At 33.9% G+C, this 13,874-nt stretch overlaps 1 protein-coding gene across 2 annotated transcripts in view; it reads left to right on the top strand.

The window, feature by feature from the left end:
- The window catches only part of LOC126826701 (zinc metalloproteinase nas-15), a 43,614-nt gene that overhangs the window by 7,841 nt on the left and 21,899 nt on the right, over nt 1–13,874 (top strand). For both annotated transcript variants that reach the window (XM_056098283.1, XM_050555718.2), the window contains exons 4-9: nt 1,899–2,017; nt 2,375–2,495; nt 3,160–3,229; nt 4,328–4,531; nt 7,627–7,762; nt 9,638–9,760. In XM_056098283.1, coding sequence (XP_055954258.1) covers nt 1,899–2,017; nt 2,375–2,495; nt 3,160–3,229; nt 4,328–4,531; nt 7,627–7,762; nt 9,638–9,760 — 773 coding nt within the window. The remainder of the gene's footprint in view (nt 1–1,898; nt 2,018–2,374; nt 2,496–3,159; nt 3,230–4,327; nt 4,532–7,626; nt 7,763–9,637; nt 9,761–13,874) is intronic.

Below are 13,874 nucleotides of genomic sequence, written 5' to 3'. Positions count from 1 at the left end.
TTCAGTAATTATCAGATATAATTTCGATCAGTTCCAGGCAACGTTTTTCCCTCAAATTTTTACACAATGTTTTTATTTCATCTTCCCATCTAAAACAATTAATAGTTTTTATATGTAATAAAAACAAATTAAATGTACCAGTGTTTCGATAATTATCTCCCTTTGAATGTAGTTAAAGTTTCACGTTGAAATGTGCACCTGATAGGAATAAAAAAAAAATTGTAAGCTTTGTTGAAATCAGTTTGTGTCGGCATACCTTTTATCTTTTCATCGTTTCCATTAGTGGGACAGGGGGGTAGCCTGATTGGGCTTAACATAGATAAATATGTTATACGTTACAGTAGAGTCTAACAAGAGGAACATACAAGTTTTGCAGCTACGGTAAGGCAACAAGCGGAGGTGCACCGGAACATATCTTATTTTCACTATTGATGCAATGCCCCAGGAAAATTTTCAGCCAGGGGCCCCATGCAAGCTTAATTTGACCCTTGTTATACCCATTTTGAATTTATTTCAAACTAATTCTACTGTAAGAGATAAAGGAATACAACTACTGTTTATTATAATACTGGGTCATCATCTGACTTTTTGCTAGCTAAAGCTGAAAGGGTAGAAGAGATAGAAAATGCATCCTGCCCAAAGAGATATGTGAACAACTCACTGTAAAGAAAAAATGTTTCATTTCAATATTCATAGATGCTCAAGATCAAAGGAAATGATTTTGTTTTCAAGATAAAGCAAATGCACCTCCCCCAAATTAAATGACTTTTCACTAATAAGATCCTAAAAATTAAATATCTCAGTGACTACATCTAAATATCCAGTAGAACGTAAATGAAACAGCTGACGACGTGCATATCTACATCCCCAGATCTCTCCAAGAACTGAGGAAGAAGTCATAATGTCACTGTGAAAGCCCCTAAATACTGCTCGGTCAGTCCATGCCCTACATGGTCACTGATAGTAGTTTAATATTCTGCTTGGTTTGTCTACGTTACTGAAGACTTTTGAACGATCAGTTGGTATCACTTGGGATGCAATTCTTTCCGGATTAATAGGGCATGGCCACATAATTATTATTGATGGAGTTTGGTTTATACAGTACGAACTTTAGTATGGACTTTTTGCTGACAGACTTTTATTAAATACTTTGTTGGTTTAAAGTAGCTAAGTCTCTAACTCAGTATCATCCAAAACCTTCGACATTGAAAACACGAATTATTTGTCAATTTTAATCAACATTGGTGTTGTGATCTTATCGGGAAAAGATGGGCTTTTGTTATCCAATATTTAAGACAAAATAAACATTTCACGATTGGTACACGAATCGTGTACCATAATGCGTTTCAGCGCAATTTGTAACAAGCGACCCAAAGAACGAGGTTAGACATACTGCACAAGTCATGTCAAACGGTGACCCCATGTTCTTACCTGGAGAGCATGCGCAATAAATACTATTGGTATAGACTGGAATAACCAGTCGCTAGAAATTGCCATTCGATTGAGGCTTCTGGCGTATTTCGCGGAACATAACTGCTTTGAAATTATAGTAAAACGGAAACGATTGAATGCATATCAGTTTATTTACATTCATATTACATTATTATAATATACGTTGCGACCCATTTGTGTCAATTTGTAGATCCAAAATATTAGCGATTTAGCTTCTTTAAACTATTGTTTACCACAGGTTGTTAACAAAAGACCATTAGACCATCGAGATGTTCAAGGTGCATATATAATTAAAACATATCAACCATTTTTTATCAGACAATATTATTCTCAGACATGTAAACCGTAGAATACTTCTTGTAGTAAGAATCAATCCTAGCGAAATTTCATGGCTTTGTCGATTATAATCGGATAAATCTAAAACACTTATATTTTATCTCTTTCAGTGACATAGTAGTCAGTAACAAGACCTTAGGAAGAAGAAAGAAGAGAAAGGCAGTTAGAAATACAAGACTAAGATGGTCAAATAAAGCTGTCCCGTATAAATTTGCTGCCAGACATTTTGGTAAGTTTCTTATTTAATGCCTGTGCCAGTATGCAAAGGGGGTGGGGTGGGGCATCTGGAAGTAGTCGAGCATGTCCAGGTCACTGATACAATATCGTATATTAAAGGTTTCGTTTAACGATGTTTCAATTTTTTTTACAGCCATTTTGTTTTTGGTTACTAAATCATGTAAATCGCAGTTTGATGATCTTGCAAAACGCTTTAGATTTTTACCCTGATTTTTAAATTTTAGTGATTAACAAAACAAAAATAAGATTTTGCGCATCGGCATATATATTTTACTGTTAAAATATATGTATAATTTCTGTTTCTCTGATTTGTCAAATTATAATATATTTTGTTTTACATATTAAACAGATTCTAAAGAGCAATACATGATGAAACAAGCGATGACAGAGTGGGAACGATACACTTGTCTTAGATTTAGGAAAGCTACAAAAGCAGATAAAAACGTTTTACAATTTCAAAATGGTGAAGGGTGAGTAGGCATGTCTGACATAAGGGGATAATTCATAAAAGAAAATGGGATATTGGCCATCATTCTGGTAGAAAGTTTCAAAATGGTGAATAGAGAATATCCAATTTGAAATGGTCATTTTGTAAATCTCAAATTAGAAATGAAAGGAAAGGGATGAAGTTTCTGTGTGCAATTTTCATTCCAGTGACATAATCAATCGAGTACTGCAGTCATTCTAGAGAAGTGTAAATCTGTTATAATTTTTTTAAGTTTGAAATTGTTTTAAAAAAATGATAATCGGTTATTAATTATTATCAATAAGTCTGTACATTATAACATTTGTCATAAAAATGCATTACGAAATATTTGCTCGAAGTATTGTCAAACCTACATAAATAACATAAAACAGATTAATTTATATGATTAAGTTAAAGACAATCCTTTTATGATGTAACCTGTATCTTTTAAAAGGTACAATATGCCAGCTAATTCACACATATTGTAAGGTGGGTTTATTTGTCTAGAAATATATAGGTGGCAGTGTGAAATCAAGAGAAATCAACGTAAAGTTTAAATGGTTAAAACATGCGTTAGGATTGATAAATTTAACAGTAGATTTACATTACATTTACATATTTAACAGTAATTTTACATTTTAGCCTTTATATTTCCTTTTCTAATACAGATGTAATTCACAGTTGGGTATGGTTGGTGGTATACAAGTATTAAATTTAGAAGCACCTGGTTGTCGATATGTAAGTATTATCATTATGAAATTAATAGGAAAAAATAAAAATTCATAAAACTAGTGCATATTTATTCTTCATAATGCTTTGTTATCAGCGCTATATGGGCATATTTACCGGTCGGACGTTTGCCAACTCACATAGGACATGTCCTGCATATCCAAGCGAAACAGTAGATAGAAACAGTCCAAATAAAAATATGAATGGATAATTGTCTGCCAGTCATATTTTTGAAAATCTTGCCAACATACAGAACCAGATTAATCTACAGAATTTGGGGGAAAAAGCTCCTGGGTATTTTAATTTCAATTTTGCTTCGTTTTGAAATGTAAAATTTTATTTTATGGTTTAGTATCATTTTTATTTTGAATTACATATACATGTAAATGAGTGAAATGGGGTTTAACGCCCACTCGACAAAACAAGGTAATAAATAAATTTTAATCCTGTTAAGACACTTTGGCCCAATTCAAAAAGAAATTTATTCTTGAACACACTTTAGTAGATTTTAAACAAGAAAAAATATTGTCATGTCTCATCGGGGAGGTTTATAAAGGATAAGAGTGCTTGATCACAAAATCACATTTAAATAAACTGTATAAACTAATCTGTTTCTGCCATCATCCCTGTCATTCCGTCTACTGTTCACATTTCTTTGGTTGTCCAATCTCGGGGGTTTCATCTAGGTACACCGTTTTCCTCCCACATCTATATACCCCTACGTACAAGCGAATTATTGAAATAAATGTGAACCATATGTTTATCACAAAATGACCTAGTTGTCATAACCCACATCTCTCTCTCTCTCTCTCTCTCTCTCTCTCTCTCTCTCTCTCTCACATTTCTTGTTAGCACAATATAGGCAATAATGATTCATGGTATGTATCCTATTGAAATTGATATGGGTTGTCTATCTCACTGAAATGAAGTTAAGGCTATATATATTGAATTTTAATGTTTTTTCGATAATCATCTCCTGAGTTATGCCCCTTTCTTACGGCATCTTGTTAATATTTTTGACGGTCATTAAGCATTGCATACTGCTTAACAACTTTAAAATATGTACAAATTTCATACTCAAAATCATATATTCTTTTATAATTTCAGAGAGGTTTATATCTTCATGAGGTAGGTCATGCTATTGGCCTGGTTCACGAGCATCAGCTACCCACGAGAGATGATTATATTAAAATCTTATATCAGAATGTGGCCCCACAGATGAAGGTGTGGTTTAATAAATATTCACCAGTAGAGGTCAATCAAAATGAAGTGCCGTACGAATACTCTTCAGTCATGCATTATGGTATCACGGTAAGAATTCATATAACAGCCTTTTTACATTTTGAGACTTCCTGCTACAAAACAAGGGGGCCATGGTGGTTCAAAAAGGCACTGGTTGACTAACCAGGAGGTCAAGGGTTCGGTCTCGGTGTTGGTCGAGAGAGTTCCCCAGGATTTCCCAGCATGGTTGCCCCTTGACATTGGTGCAGAACGGGAGGGCCTGGCAAGGACAGTGTCCAGTCGTACACGTTGGTGTGAAAGTAAAAGACCACGTGACCAATTGGACCTCAATATAAGTTTGTGTCGAGCCTCTCTCCCTCTCTCTCTCTCTCCTCTCTCTCTCTCTGTCTCTCTCTCCACTACCCGACAATCCTCGGTCAACTCCAGGAAACTTAACTTTGTTCATTGTTGTCTTTCTGCCACCGAGTTTAAATTAAAGTTCCAAGACGTCTGTATGTACCGGTAGCAAACAGACATAAGTGTTTTGGACTGAAAAGTTAACCAATATAGATTTTTTTGTGCGTAAAATAAGTCAGTGTCAATTTACGATTGTTATCTGCTCGATCATTCAAAATATGTTATCAATACAGTATATAAGAGTCAACAGTTTACTATATTCGAGAAGTACACAAAAAGCTTTGTTGTGGAATTCACTAGTGTCTGGAAGAGTAAGAATATCCTACTCAGCGAACGACATCCACCATAATTGTGTTAATCACGTCAGAGTCGAATATTATAATAAAACGCTAACTGTCGCCACAGACTTGTTATTCAGCTGCAATCATGGTCACCCCAAAGAGAACTCTGATCTTTTAAATCATATTGCTGTTTCATTACGAATGCACTAATTAAGCTTTTCATCGCGTGTTAAAGGATAATAGATGAAAAAGACAATTATCATTTTCTTGTGAAGCTCTTTTATCTATATGCCCATACCGGTAAAAAATGTCATCATTCAATTAAAAATATCCCAACCCACACAAACAGTATCATTCCCAAATGATCTTCTTACCAGGATGTTCTGAAAATACACACATTTCTTATCTTGGCAATTTATGTATTCAATCTAGATTTTATCCTTTTTTTTCAAAAAAAAAAAAAAATCATATTTCATATAACTGGATTTTAAAAAAAATATGGATTTATCTTTGTAGTTGTCAATTATCAAACGAAATAAAGGATGAACCCTGCCGATATTCAACTTTCCATAACCTCACATTCTGCAGTTTGTGCCCTTTTTCAAAACCATTGTTTGGTATGAAGCATTAGGATTGTAAGAGAATGGTCCCTATTGATTTTCAAATTTGGTGTGAAACATTTGGAATTCTAGCATTCTAGGACTGTTCCAGAGATATATTACGTATACGGAATAGTTTGTAACCACGCCATAGATCAGATTTCTTGAAAACATAAAGGATCGTAATAAAATTTAGCCAACATCCAGGGTTTCCTTACAGATAAGCTGCTATGTATGACCATCTTTTTTAAAGACACGTCTGCCATCTGGGCGGAATATACGTATTGCATGGCTATCTTTGTGGAATATTGTGCCTTTAATTTAGGTAATGAAATTGAGCATTTGTCATACTGTATCTTTAAAGGGTTAGATATAGAGCTTGACTAGACATAATTCAAAACTATGTTTACTTAAAATATTTTGGCAAAAAATTATTTACGTTGATCAAATCTAAATTAAGTTACACGTATGGCTATTTAAAGGAGCTAAATCGCTATTATTTGGGATCTGGAAATTGACACAAATGGGTCGCAGCGACTATAATAATGTAATATGAATGTATATAAATTGATTTACATTCAATCGTTTCCGTTTTTACTCTAATTTCAAATCAGTTATGTTCGGCGATATACCCCCGATGTCTCAATCGAATGGCAATCTCTAGCGTCTGGTTATTCCTGTCTAAACCGATGATATTTATTGCGCATGCTCTCCAGATAAGAATATGGCATCACCGCTTGACATAGTTTAAGTAGGTTCAAAATATACTGCAAAACAGGTTCATATAAACAAATAAACTGTACAACATATGTTCATATAAACAAATAAACTGCACAACACATCTTCATATCAACAAATAAACTTTCAAGAAAATCAATTTAATGAGAAAAAAGATAAGCACATTATTAAGACATCAAGGAATAAAATCAGTCTGGAAATCTGAAAAACATAATGTAGCAACCTTGAAATTAATAGTGAATTGAACAAGACATTATGAAATAAGTTTTGTATAAGGCAGCTGTCTGTATTGTCTAAACCATTCTATTGTGAAGATTTTCAGATGTACCATAAAAATACAAATAGAATGTCAGGAGTTACTTTTACCATAGATTTTAAAATCATTTCGTTGAGGAGATGTACATGTTTAGAACAACAAACTATGTACACTCTTCTACAAACCTAGCTTCAAACACCTCCCCATTTTTAACAGTTCATTGTTTTTACAAGAATTCCATGGTAGACCAAGTATCCCATCCTTAATCTGATGAATATTTAGATTGTAACGGATCCCTATTACTTTTTATTGATTTCATTCCACAAGAAGCTAGTTAATTCGTTTCTATACACGAACATCATCGCCAAAACTGTATCTCGTCTCCTGTTTTTTGTTTTAGTCATCAAGATTACTACATAAAACACCTTTGAGCCCTTGATTGATAAATTTCAACAAGGAAAATGATATTTGGCTGTCTGGCACATCGAGTCTTTAAGCAATTAGAAAGAGCTCTTTGAAACAAATTATAACCTTTACAAAGTATTGGCCAAGATTATACGAAAAAGACGGCATGATTATTATCATCTTAGAGTTAAAGATGACAACCTGAAATCAAAAGAAATCCATGTGCACGTTAAATTAGGTGTAAGTGATATTGACCAATTTGAGTAATGTCTGGACTCTAATGGTTTTTGATACAAGTACCTTTGTTCACGTATAGTCTATAACTCTGTATTTTCAGTAATATTTTTAAAAATCATCTAGAAAAGTACCCGCTCTCAGATAGCCAAGAAACGCATATTTCATAAACCCCGTCCTTATTTTATGTATTTGATTTGTAAAAGTCCATAGTAAATTGTACTTTTTGTAAGTAATTTTGTGGTTTATATTAAGGCTTTTTCAAAAGATGGCAAATCTAAGACAATTGAAGCTAAATTCGAATCAAGAGAAGAAGAAATCGGGAGAGTCTATTTAAAAGAATTATCATTTACTGATGTCAAAGCTGTGAATCTGATGTATAAATGTGGAGGTAAGAAACGTCTTAGACAATCAGTGAACATATATACAGGGGCGGTTTCAGGATTTTCAGTAGGGGCGGAGTCAAGAATTTTCAGATCTCCATATTGAAGGTGGACTACCCAAGAAATTCTGGATAAATTAAACACTGTAACATGTTATTTCCAACTCTTTTGGGCCTGTATCCTCTAAATTGAGCCTGGGCAGGGGGGTCCGGACTCTGCCCCCGCCCCCTCTGGATTTTCGTCTGATATATCTATATAAATTAAAATTAAGATTTAATATTAGGCATGTATAGTAATTTAGGTAAGTGATGTGTGACTACGTCATTAATTATTATTTAGTACCAAAAGTGATTTAGGTAAGACAGGTCAATAATGTGTGTTTTATGATCACAATAGTAGTGGACATTATGACCATCTTCGAAAAAGAAAGCATACCCTGCGTCATGCACCAAAATGACCTGGGTTGTTGATCAAGCATTTCGTGTAAGAACATCGAACATTAAGGGGAGTTGGGTGGCTAAATGGTTTAACGCATGCAGTTTAGATGAGGTCTGTCATTGAGTCAAGTGGCGTGGTTTCTATTCCCCGCTTGTACGACATTGTACGTGACAAAGTATAGGGTAACCCTTCTAACCTCTTGGGTTTCCTCCGGTTCCTCCGAGTTCCTCCCATTGCTAAAAACCCCCATTTACAAGCGAATTATTGAAATTGGGCTTAACCATATTAATTTAGTCCTGAAATGATCTAGTTTGTGTCGAGTTGACGTTAACTCCCATATAAAACCTATATTAATGACGTCTATAATGGAATCTATAAATTAGATAATCCAACCGAGCATAGTTTCCACTGTTCATCTTTTATTCTGCAGATATTCACCGACACTTCTGTCATGTAACAAAAGACAAGATAAAATATTCAAATTATCATACTGTCGTCATTTAAATTGCATGTTAAAGCCGTAACATGTTACATGGTCCATCAATAACTTTGTCAGAAATATGTGTTATTTTTCTCAGATTACAGTGTAATAAGCAAGTTTGAACAAAAAAACCCCAAAAAACAAAACAACCCATGTACTGTAAAAATAATCGCATAACTTGTATTTGAACTGCATCAGAATTATTATTATTTTTGACACAGACAGGTAAAGGTGGATATTTTAAATCAATAAAAAAAACTGCAAATGGACATAACTTAAACCTAAACCCATTTTTGGGTATGAAATAAAAGTGTTGATTTACTTATTAACCACTGACCCACTTAGAGCATGGTATTTTGCACAGGTGTTTTTAAAACTCCTTGAAAACCATTAACAAATAATTTTGACTCGTAAATTGAAAATTAAAACATGTAGTCTCTAGAATTTTACGTCCACTTCCATCAAGTTTGATATCATATTTATCTCGGCTTTAGTACACAATCTCATTTTCATTAGTTTTTTTTTCTGTGAAAATCAATCAACTTTCAAAAAAATGGTAAGTTTCAATTACTGTCTCTTAATAGACAGGTATTACAGCTATTACAAAAACACAGGTACTAGTAATACATGTACCTGAAGATGTACGGTACACCGCTGTACGATTTTCATGTGATACACTTTTGAGCTAATCTAGCCTAGTTGGGGGCCATGGCATTTTGGGCGTGGAACACCACACCCACCACCAGAAACCCGACAGACTTACATTCTGATGATACCAGATATGCATGCATCGATACCATATATGAACAAATTGGTACAGGGTAGACTCCCCTGGGCTCCCACTCTATAACCTTTAGTGCTTGATTTTCTGTGAAAATATGTCAAAACTTTTAAAAAAATAAAGTTTTAATTACTGTGTGTTAACCCAGACACAGTTTATCATAAGTGACACTTACTGTTTTAGATTTCTGTCCCAAGACGATAGTCTGTAAAAATGGTGGATACGTGGATCAGAATTGTCGGTGTATTTGTCCTGATGGGACATCGGATTGTCAAGATACAGAGACAAAACCAACAGATAAAGAGGGTAAGCAATTCTTAACAAATTCTTCTGAATATTTATCCCAGTTTAAATACGTCATTTTAAAATCTTGTGGCGTTGTGTACTCTAACGGAGTTAAACAAAATTTCTAAAGGGGCATTATGCAAGATTAGATAAAGAGCTGACAGATCTCGCTATAATATAAAATAGAGAACGTATAGAGAATATGCTGAAACTTTCAGTCAAATTACTTCATTCTGTGCCGAGAAAACCGAATTTCAAAAACAATGTAGCCTCGATTGTCACTGTTGCCGTTGTTAAGATAATAAACAAAACCTCGATTATCCATTCTTACGGTTAATCATGAACATCCATTGAATAGCAGATCGGATTCAAACCTGTTTAAAATTGTACGCGTCAGATGGCGTCGAGAGTTGATTATGGTTCTTGTCATGTTAATAAATGTCTAATTAATAGTTTGGGGGGTTGGATGGCCGAATGGTTAGCACGTGTGTGCTGTATCATAAAGCCTGTCATTGAGTCAACTGGCGTGGTTTCGAATCCCCGGTTGTACGTGACAAGGAGTAGGGTCGCCTGTCCAACCTCGTGGGTTTTCTCCGGGTCCTCCGGTTTCCTCCCACTGCTAAAGACCCCTACGCGCAACGAATTATTGAAATAAAAATTAAACCATATGTTAGTCCCGAAATGACCTAGTTTGTGTCGAGTGGACGTTAAACCCCATTTCTCTCTCTCTCTCTCTCTCTCTCTCTCTCTCTAATTAATAGTTTAATATAAGATTTAAGGCCCAAAGAAAGACCTGCAATAGACAGGTTTAGCTTTTGCATAATGTATGTTTAAGCGGAAGAATTTTCTTATCCCCGTGGACCTTGTATTAAAGGAGTATCTTAACACGATACAGATAGAAGCCTATCATCAATTAACATGTGCGAATAATGCCAGAAAAAGCTCTCTGACACGTCTCTTGTTTTTCTTGACAGAAACCCCTTAATTAGGAACACAAACCGGACACTCTTTTCTTAAATGACAAATAGGAAGTACAGCTTGCGAGATTTGATGTGTCGTGGTATTAAGAAATGTGTAAGGACATTCCTTTTTTTAATGAGCATGATTAATGCCTCTTGATGTTTCAAAGAGAATTCAGCCTGTTCTGATTTTAGAGGGACCACTTCGTACAAGCGAATTATTGAAATAATAATATACCATATGTTTGTCCTAAAGTGGTGTAGTCTGTGCTGAGTGGATGTTAAACCCCGTCTCTCTCTCTATTTTAAATATAATTGATATATATATATATATATATATATATATATATATATATATATATATATATATATATATATATATATATATATATATATATATATATATCTATCCATTGTTAAGAACTTTTTATTTTGACAGCTGAATGTTTTGGTGTTGAATACCCAAGTCCATTCCCAAGAATATGGAACATATTAAATATAAATATCTAAAATAAAATACAAACGATTAATAGTATTGACATATTTTGATAAGGTAGATATTCCTCAAAATCACCGTTAACATTTTGGATTGTGTGTATGCGATTAACCATCACCCATTCCAAGGAGTAAATCCATACTACACACAGTGTGAAACGGTTACTGTTTACTTATAAATTGAGAACTTTTAGTCATTAAACTTTTAAAGTCTACAAATCTAATGTTTTAGTATGTATAGAAAGTAGTTAGAAATTATACAATAGTCAATAACTAGCAGGTGTATAACTATACTTGCTGTTAAACACTGCACTACTAGTGTTAAAACATGACCAATTCTAATACACATCACGTATGAGTCACAGTGACATAACAAGTACTTAATGACTACTGGTATACCATCTGATTAATGGTACTAAACATTTTAACTGACTAGTAAACATTATGCATATAAGATAATATCTTGCATCTGTTTGTGACAGATATTTTCATTAGAAAAAGTCATTTGAACGATATCATCATTGCAGTCTTGCCCATGGGTTTCTTTGTCCACTCCAAATGATCAAATTTTGTGGCCCTTAATCTGGTCCAGTTCTATACAATAAGCAGATGATCAAATTTGTTATTAGAGAAACTAATTTTGTGGCCCTTAATCTGGCCCAGTTCTATACAATAAGCAGATGAACAAATTTGTTATTAGAGAAACTAGATATATTCAGAAGAATAAAATTTGGCATCAAATGGACGGCAACATGTTTTCTTTGAATTTCTGAAATAATACATTGAAATCTAAAGCAATTCTCTAACAATAAAAAGACAACACTAAACCAGTTCATACCTTTGTAAAACTATTTTTAAATAATTATTGTAATATGTGTGTAGAATTGCTGTTGTCTTAGTTGTAAAAACTTTCAACTGCAATATAAATGATTTTAAAAAGAAACTGCAATATAAATCATTGTAACAATAATAAAAAGCTGGTGAACTTTGCCAATATTAAGACACTGTCTTAAGTTGTTATAGCTTAATCCACGCTAAAAATGTAGGCCTACTGAAATTGATTATCAATTGTAGATAACCCCTCGGTTGGAATTCAGTCGGTTTAAAAACAGGACCAATCCAAAGATTTTACTCAACATTAAAGGTGGCCCTGGCTTGTTTATATCCTCCGTAAAATATGTCAAATCTAGTGCAATTTTTAGTATTTCTTATCTTTGTAAAAAGTGTACTGAACCATTTTTGGATTGATAATCATTAAGTTTATTGTAGTTTGCAAGGGTTTCCCTCAAATGACTTTTACGGTTTTAATAAATTGAGCATGAAACATGATAAGCAAATCAACTCAGCTGATTATGTTTTTTTTAAAAATTCAACACATCATCCATCAAGTGCCTCACCCATATCCTAAAACAGACAGAAAATTTCTCAGCTCCACCATAAAGCCACACCCCCTCACAATAATTTTGTTGTGCACCTATATACCTTGTTCCTATAGCCTAGAAACTGTAGCGTGCAAGAAGCACACATTGTGTATAAATGTGTATTGTAAACTCTCTGTACTAGCTATGTTTGTTTTTCTTCCATTAAATACAAATTGGCCCAATTATACCCAGAAAAGTGAATGTTCGCATACAAAGTCAATAAAATGATAGATATATATTTATGTAGTTTTATATGCGTTGTTATATTCTTGGGTAAGATGCCAGTGATACAAAAACTCACAGGTAGCTATCAAAATGAAATGTTTCATTAATGTTGCTACGTTTTTAATAAATAGCAAGGCGATATAGCAATAACTACAATATCTCTGCATTTAATGTCTCCGAGCGTGATTTGAGTGATGTAGGAATCCCTTGCAAACTACAATTATTGTAATATTTGAATCTTTAATATGAAGATCAGTCCATAAATAGTGCATTTACAAAGATGTGATGATCTGAAATTTCATCGATCTATGCTGCGCCTTAACAAGCCCATCGTCATCTTGTTGTTTCACAAGTCTAATTGGTGGGTCTGTTTTTAATCCAATCGAATCCAAGTCAGGAGATTATCTAGATTTGATATTTAGATGTGTTATGTGATTGTTCATAAATCTTAGATTGTTCTGTCCTGTGGTGCCATGGGTTTGAATATTCTCCTACTGACTTGGTCGTGAGGAATTTCCTTTGGCTCACACTTGGTACTGGTAGAGGTGTATGGATTCTATGCCTGGGTTCGCGGGTTTGATTCCTGCCCGGAAAAACATGTCAAGTTTAAAATGATATTATTAACATCGAAATACCCCAAAGGATTCTTCTTTTTAATCCCGTCTTTTCTAAAGCCAATCAAAGAAATTTAACATTTATTTTAAAACACTTAAGTATATACAGATTAAGCTACCTGTACCTTAGAAAGAATACAGCTTGTCAATACAATTCTGTGTTTTATCTATGATTTCATTGGCGTAGTTGAAATCCTAATTGATCTGCTTACATTTATCAGAATGATTAAAAGGTCTCGAGATTTAATCCGACACAATAGAAAGAGACAGGCTTTTAAGAAAGCAAAATTTGCACCAATCCCTGTGGATTCAACATACGTCTGGGATGAACTGTAGATGGCTAAAATAGAACGATCGGTTAAAATAACAGACAAAAAATTGTAATATGATTTTCAGATCAATCAAGATTACTGTTGTCCTT

The sequence above is a fragment of the Patella vulgata genome, chromosome 1 (assembly GCF_932274485.2).
Source record: "Patella vulgata chromosome 1, xgPatVulg1.2, whole genome shotgun sequence".
NCBI classification, from domain to species: domain Eukaryota; kingdom Metazoa; phylum Mollusca; class Gastropoda; family Patellidae; genus Patella; species Patella vulgata.
Note: the sequence above shows the minus strand (reverse complement) of the source record. Positions and strands in the feature narration are given on the sequence as shown.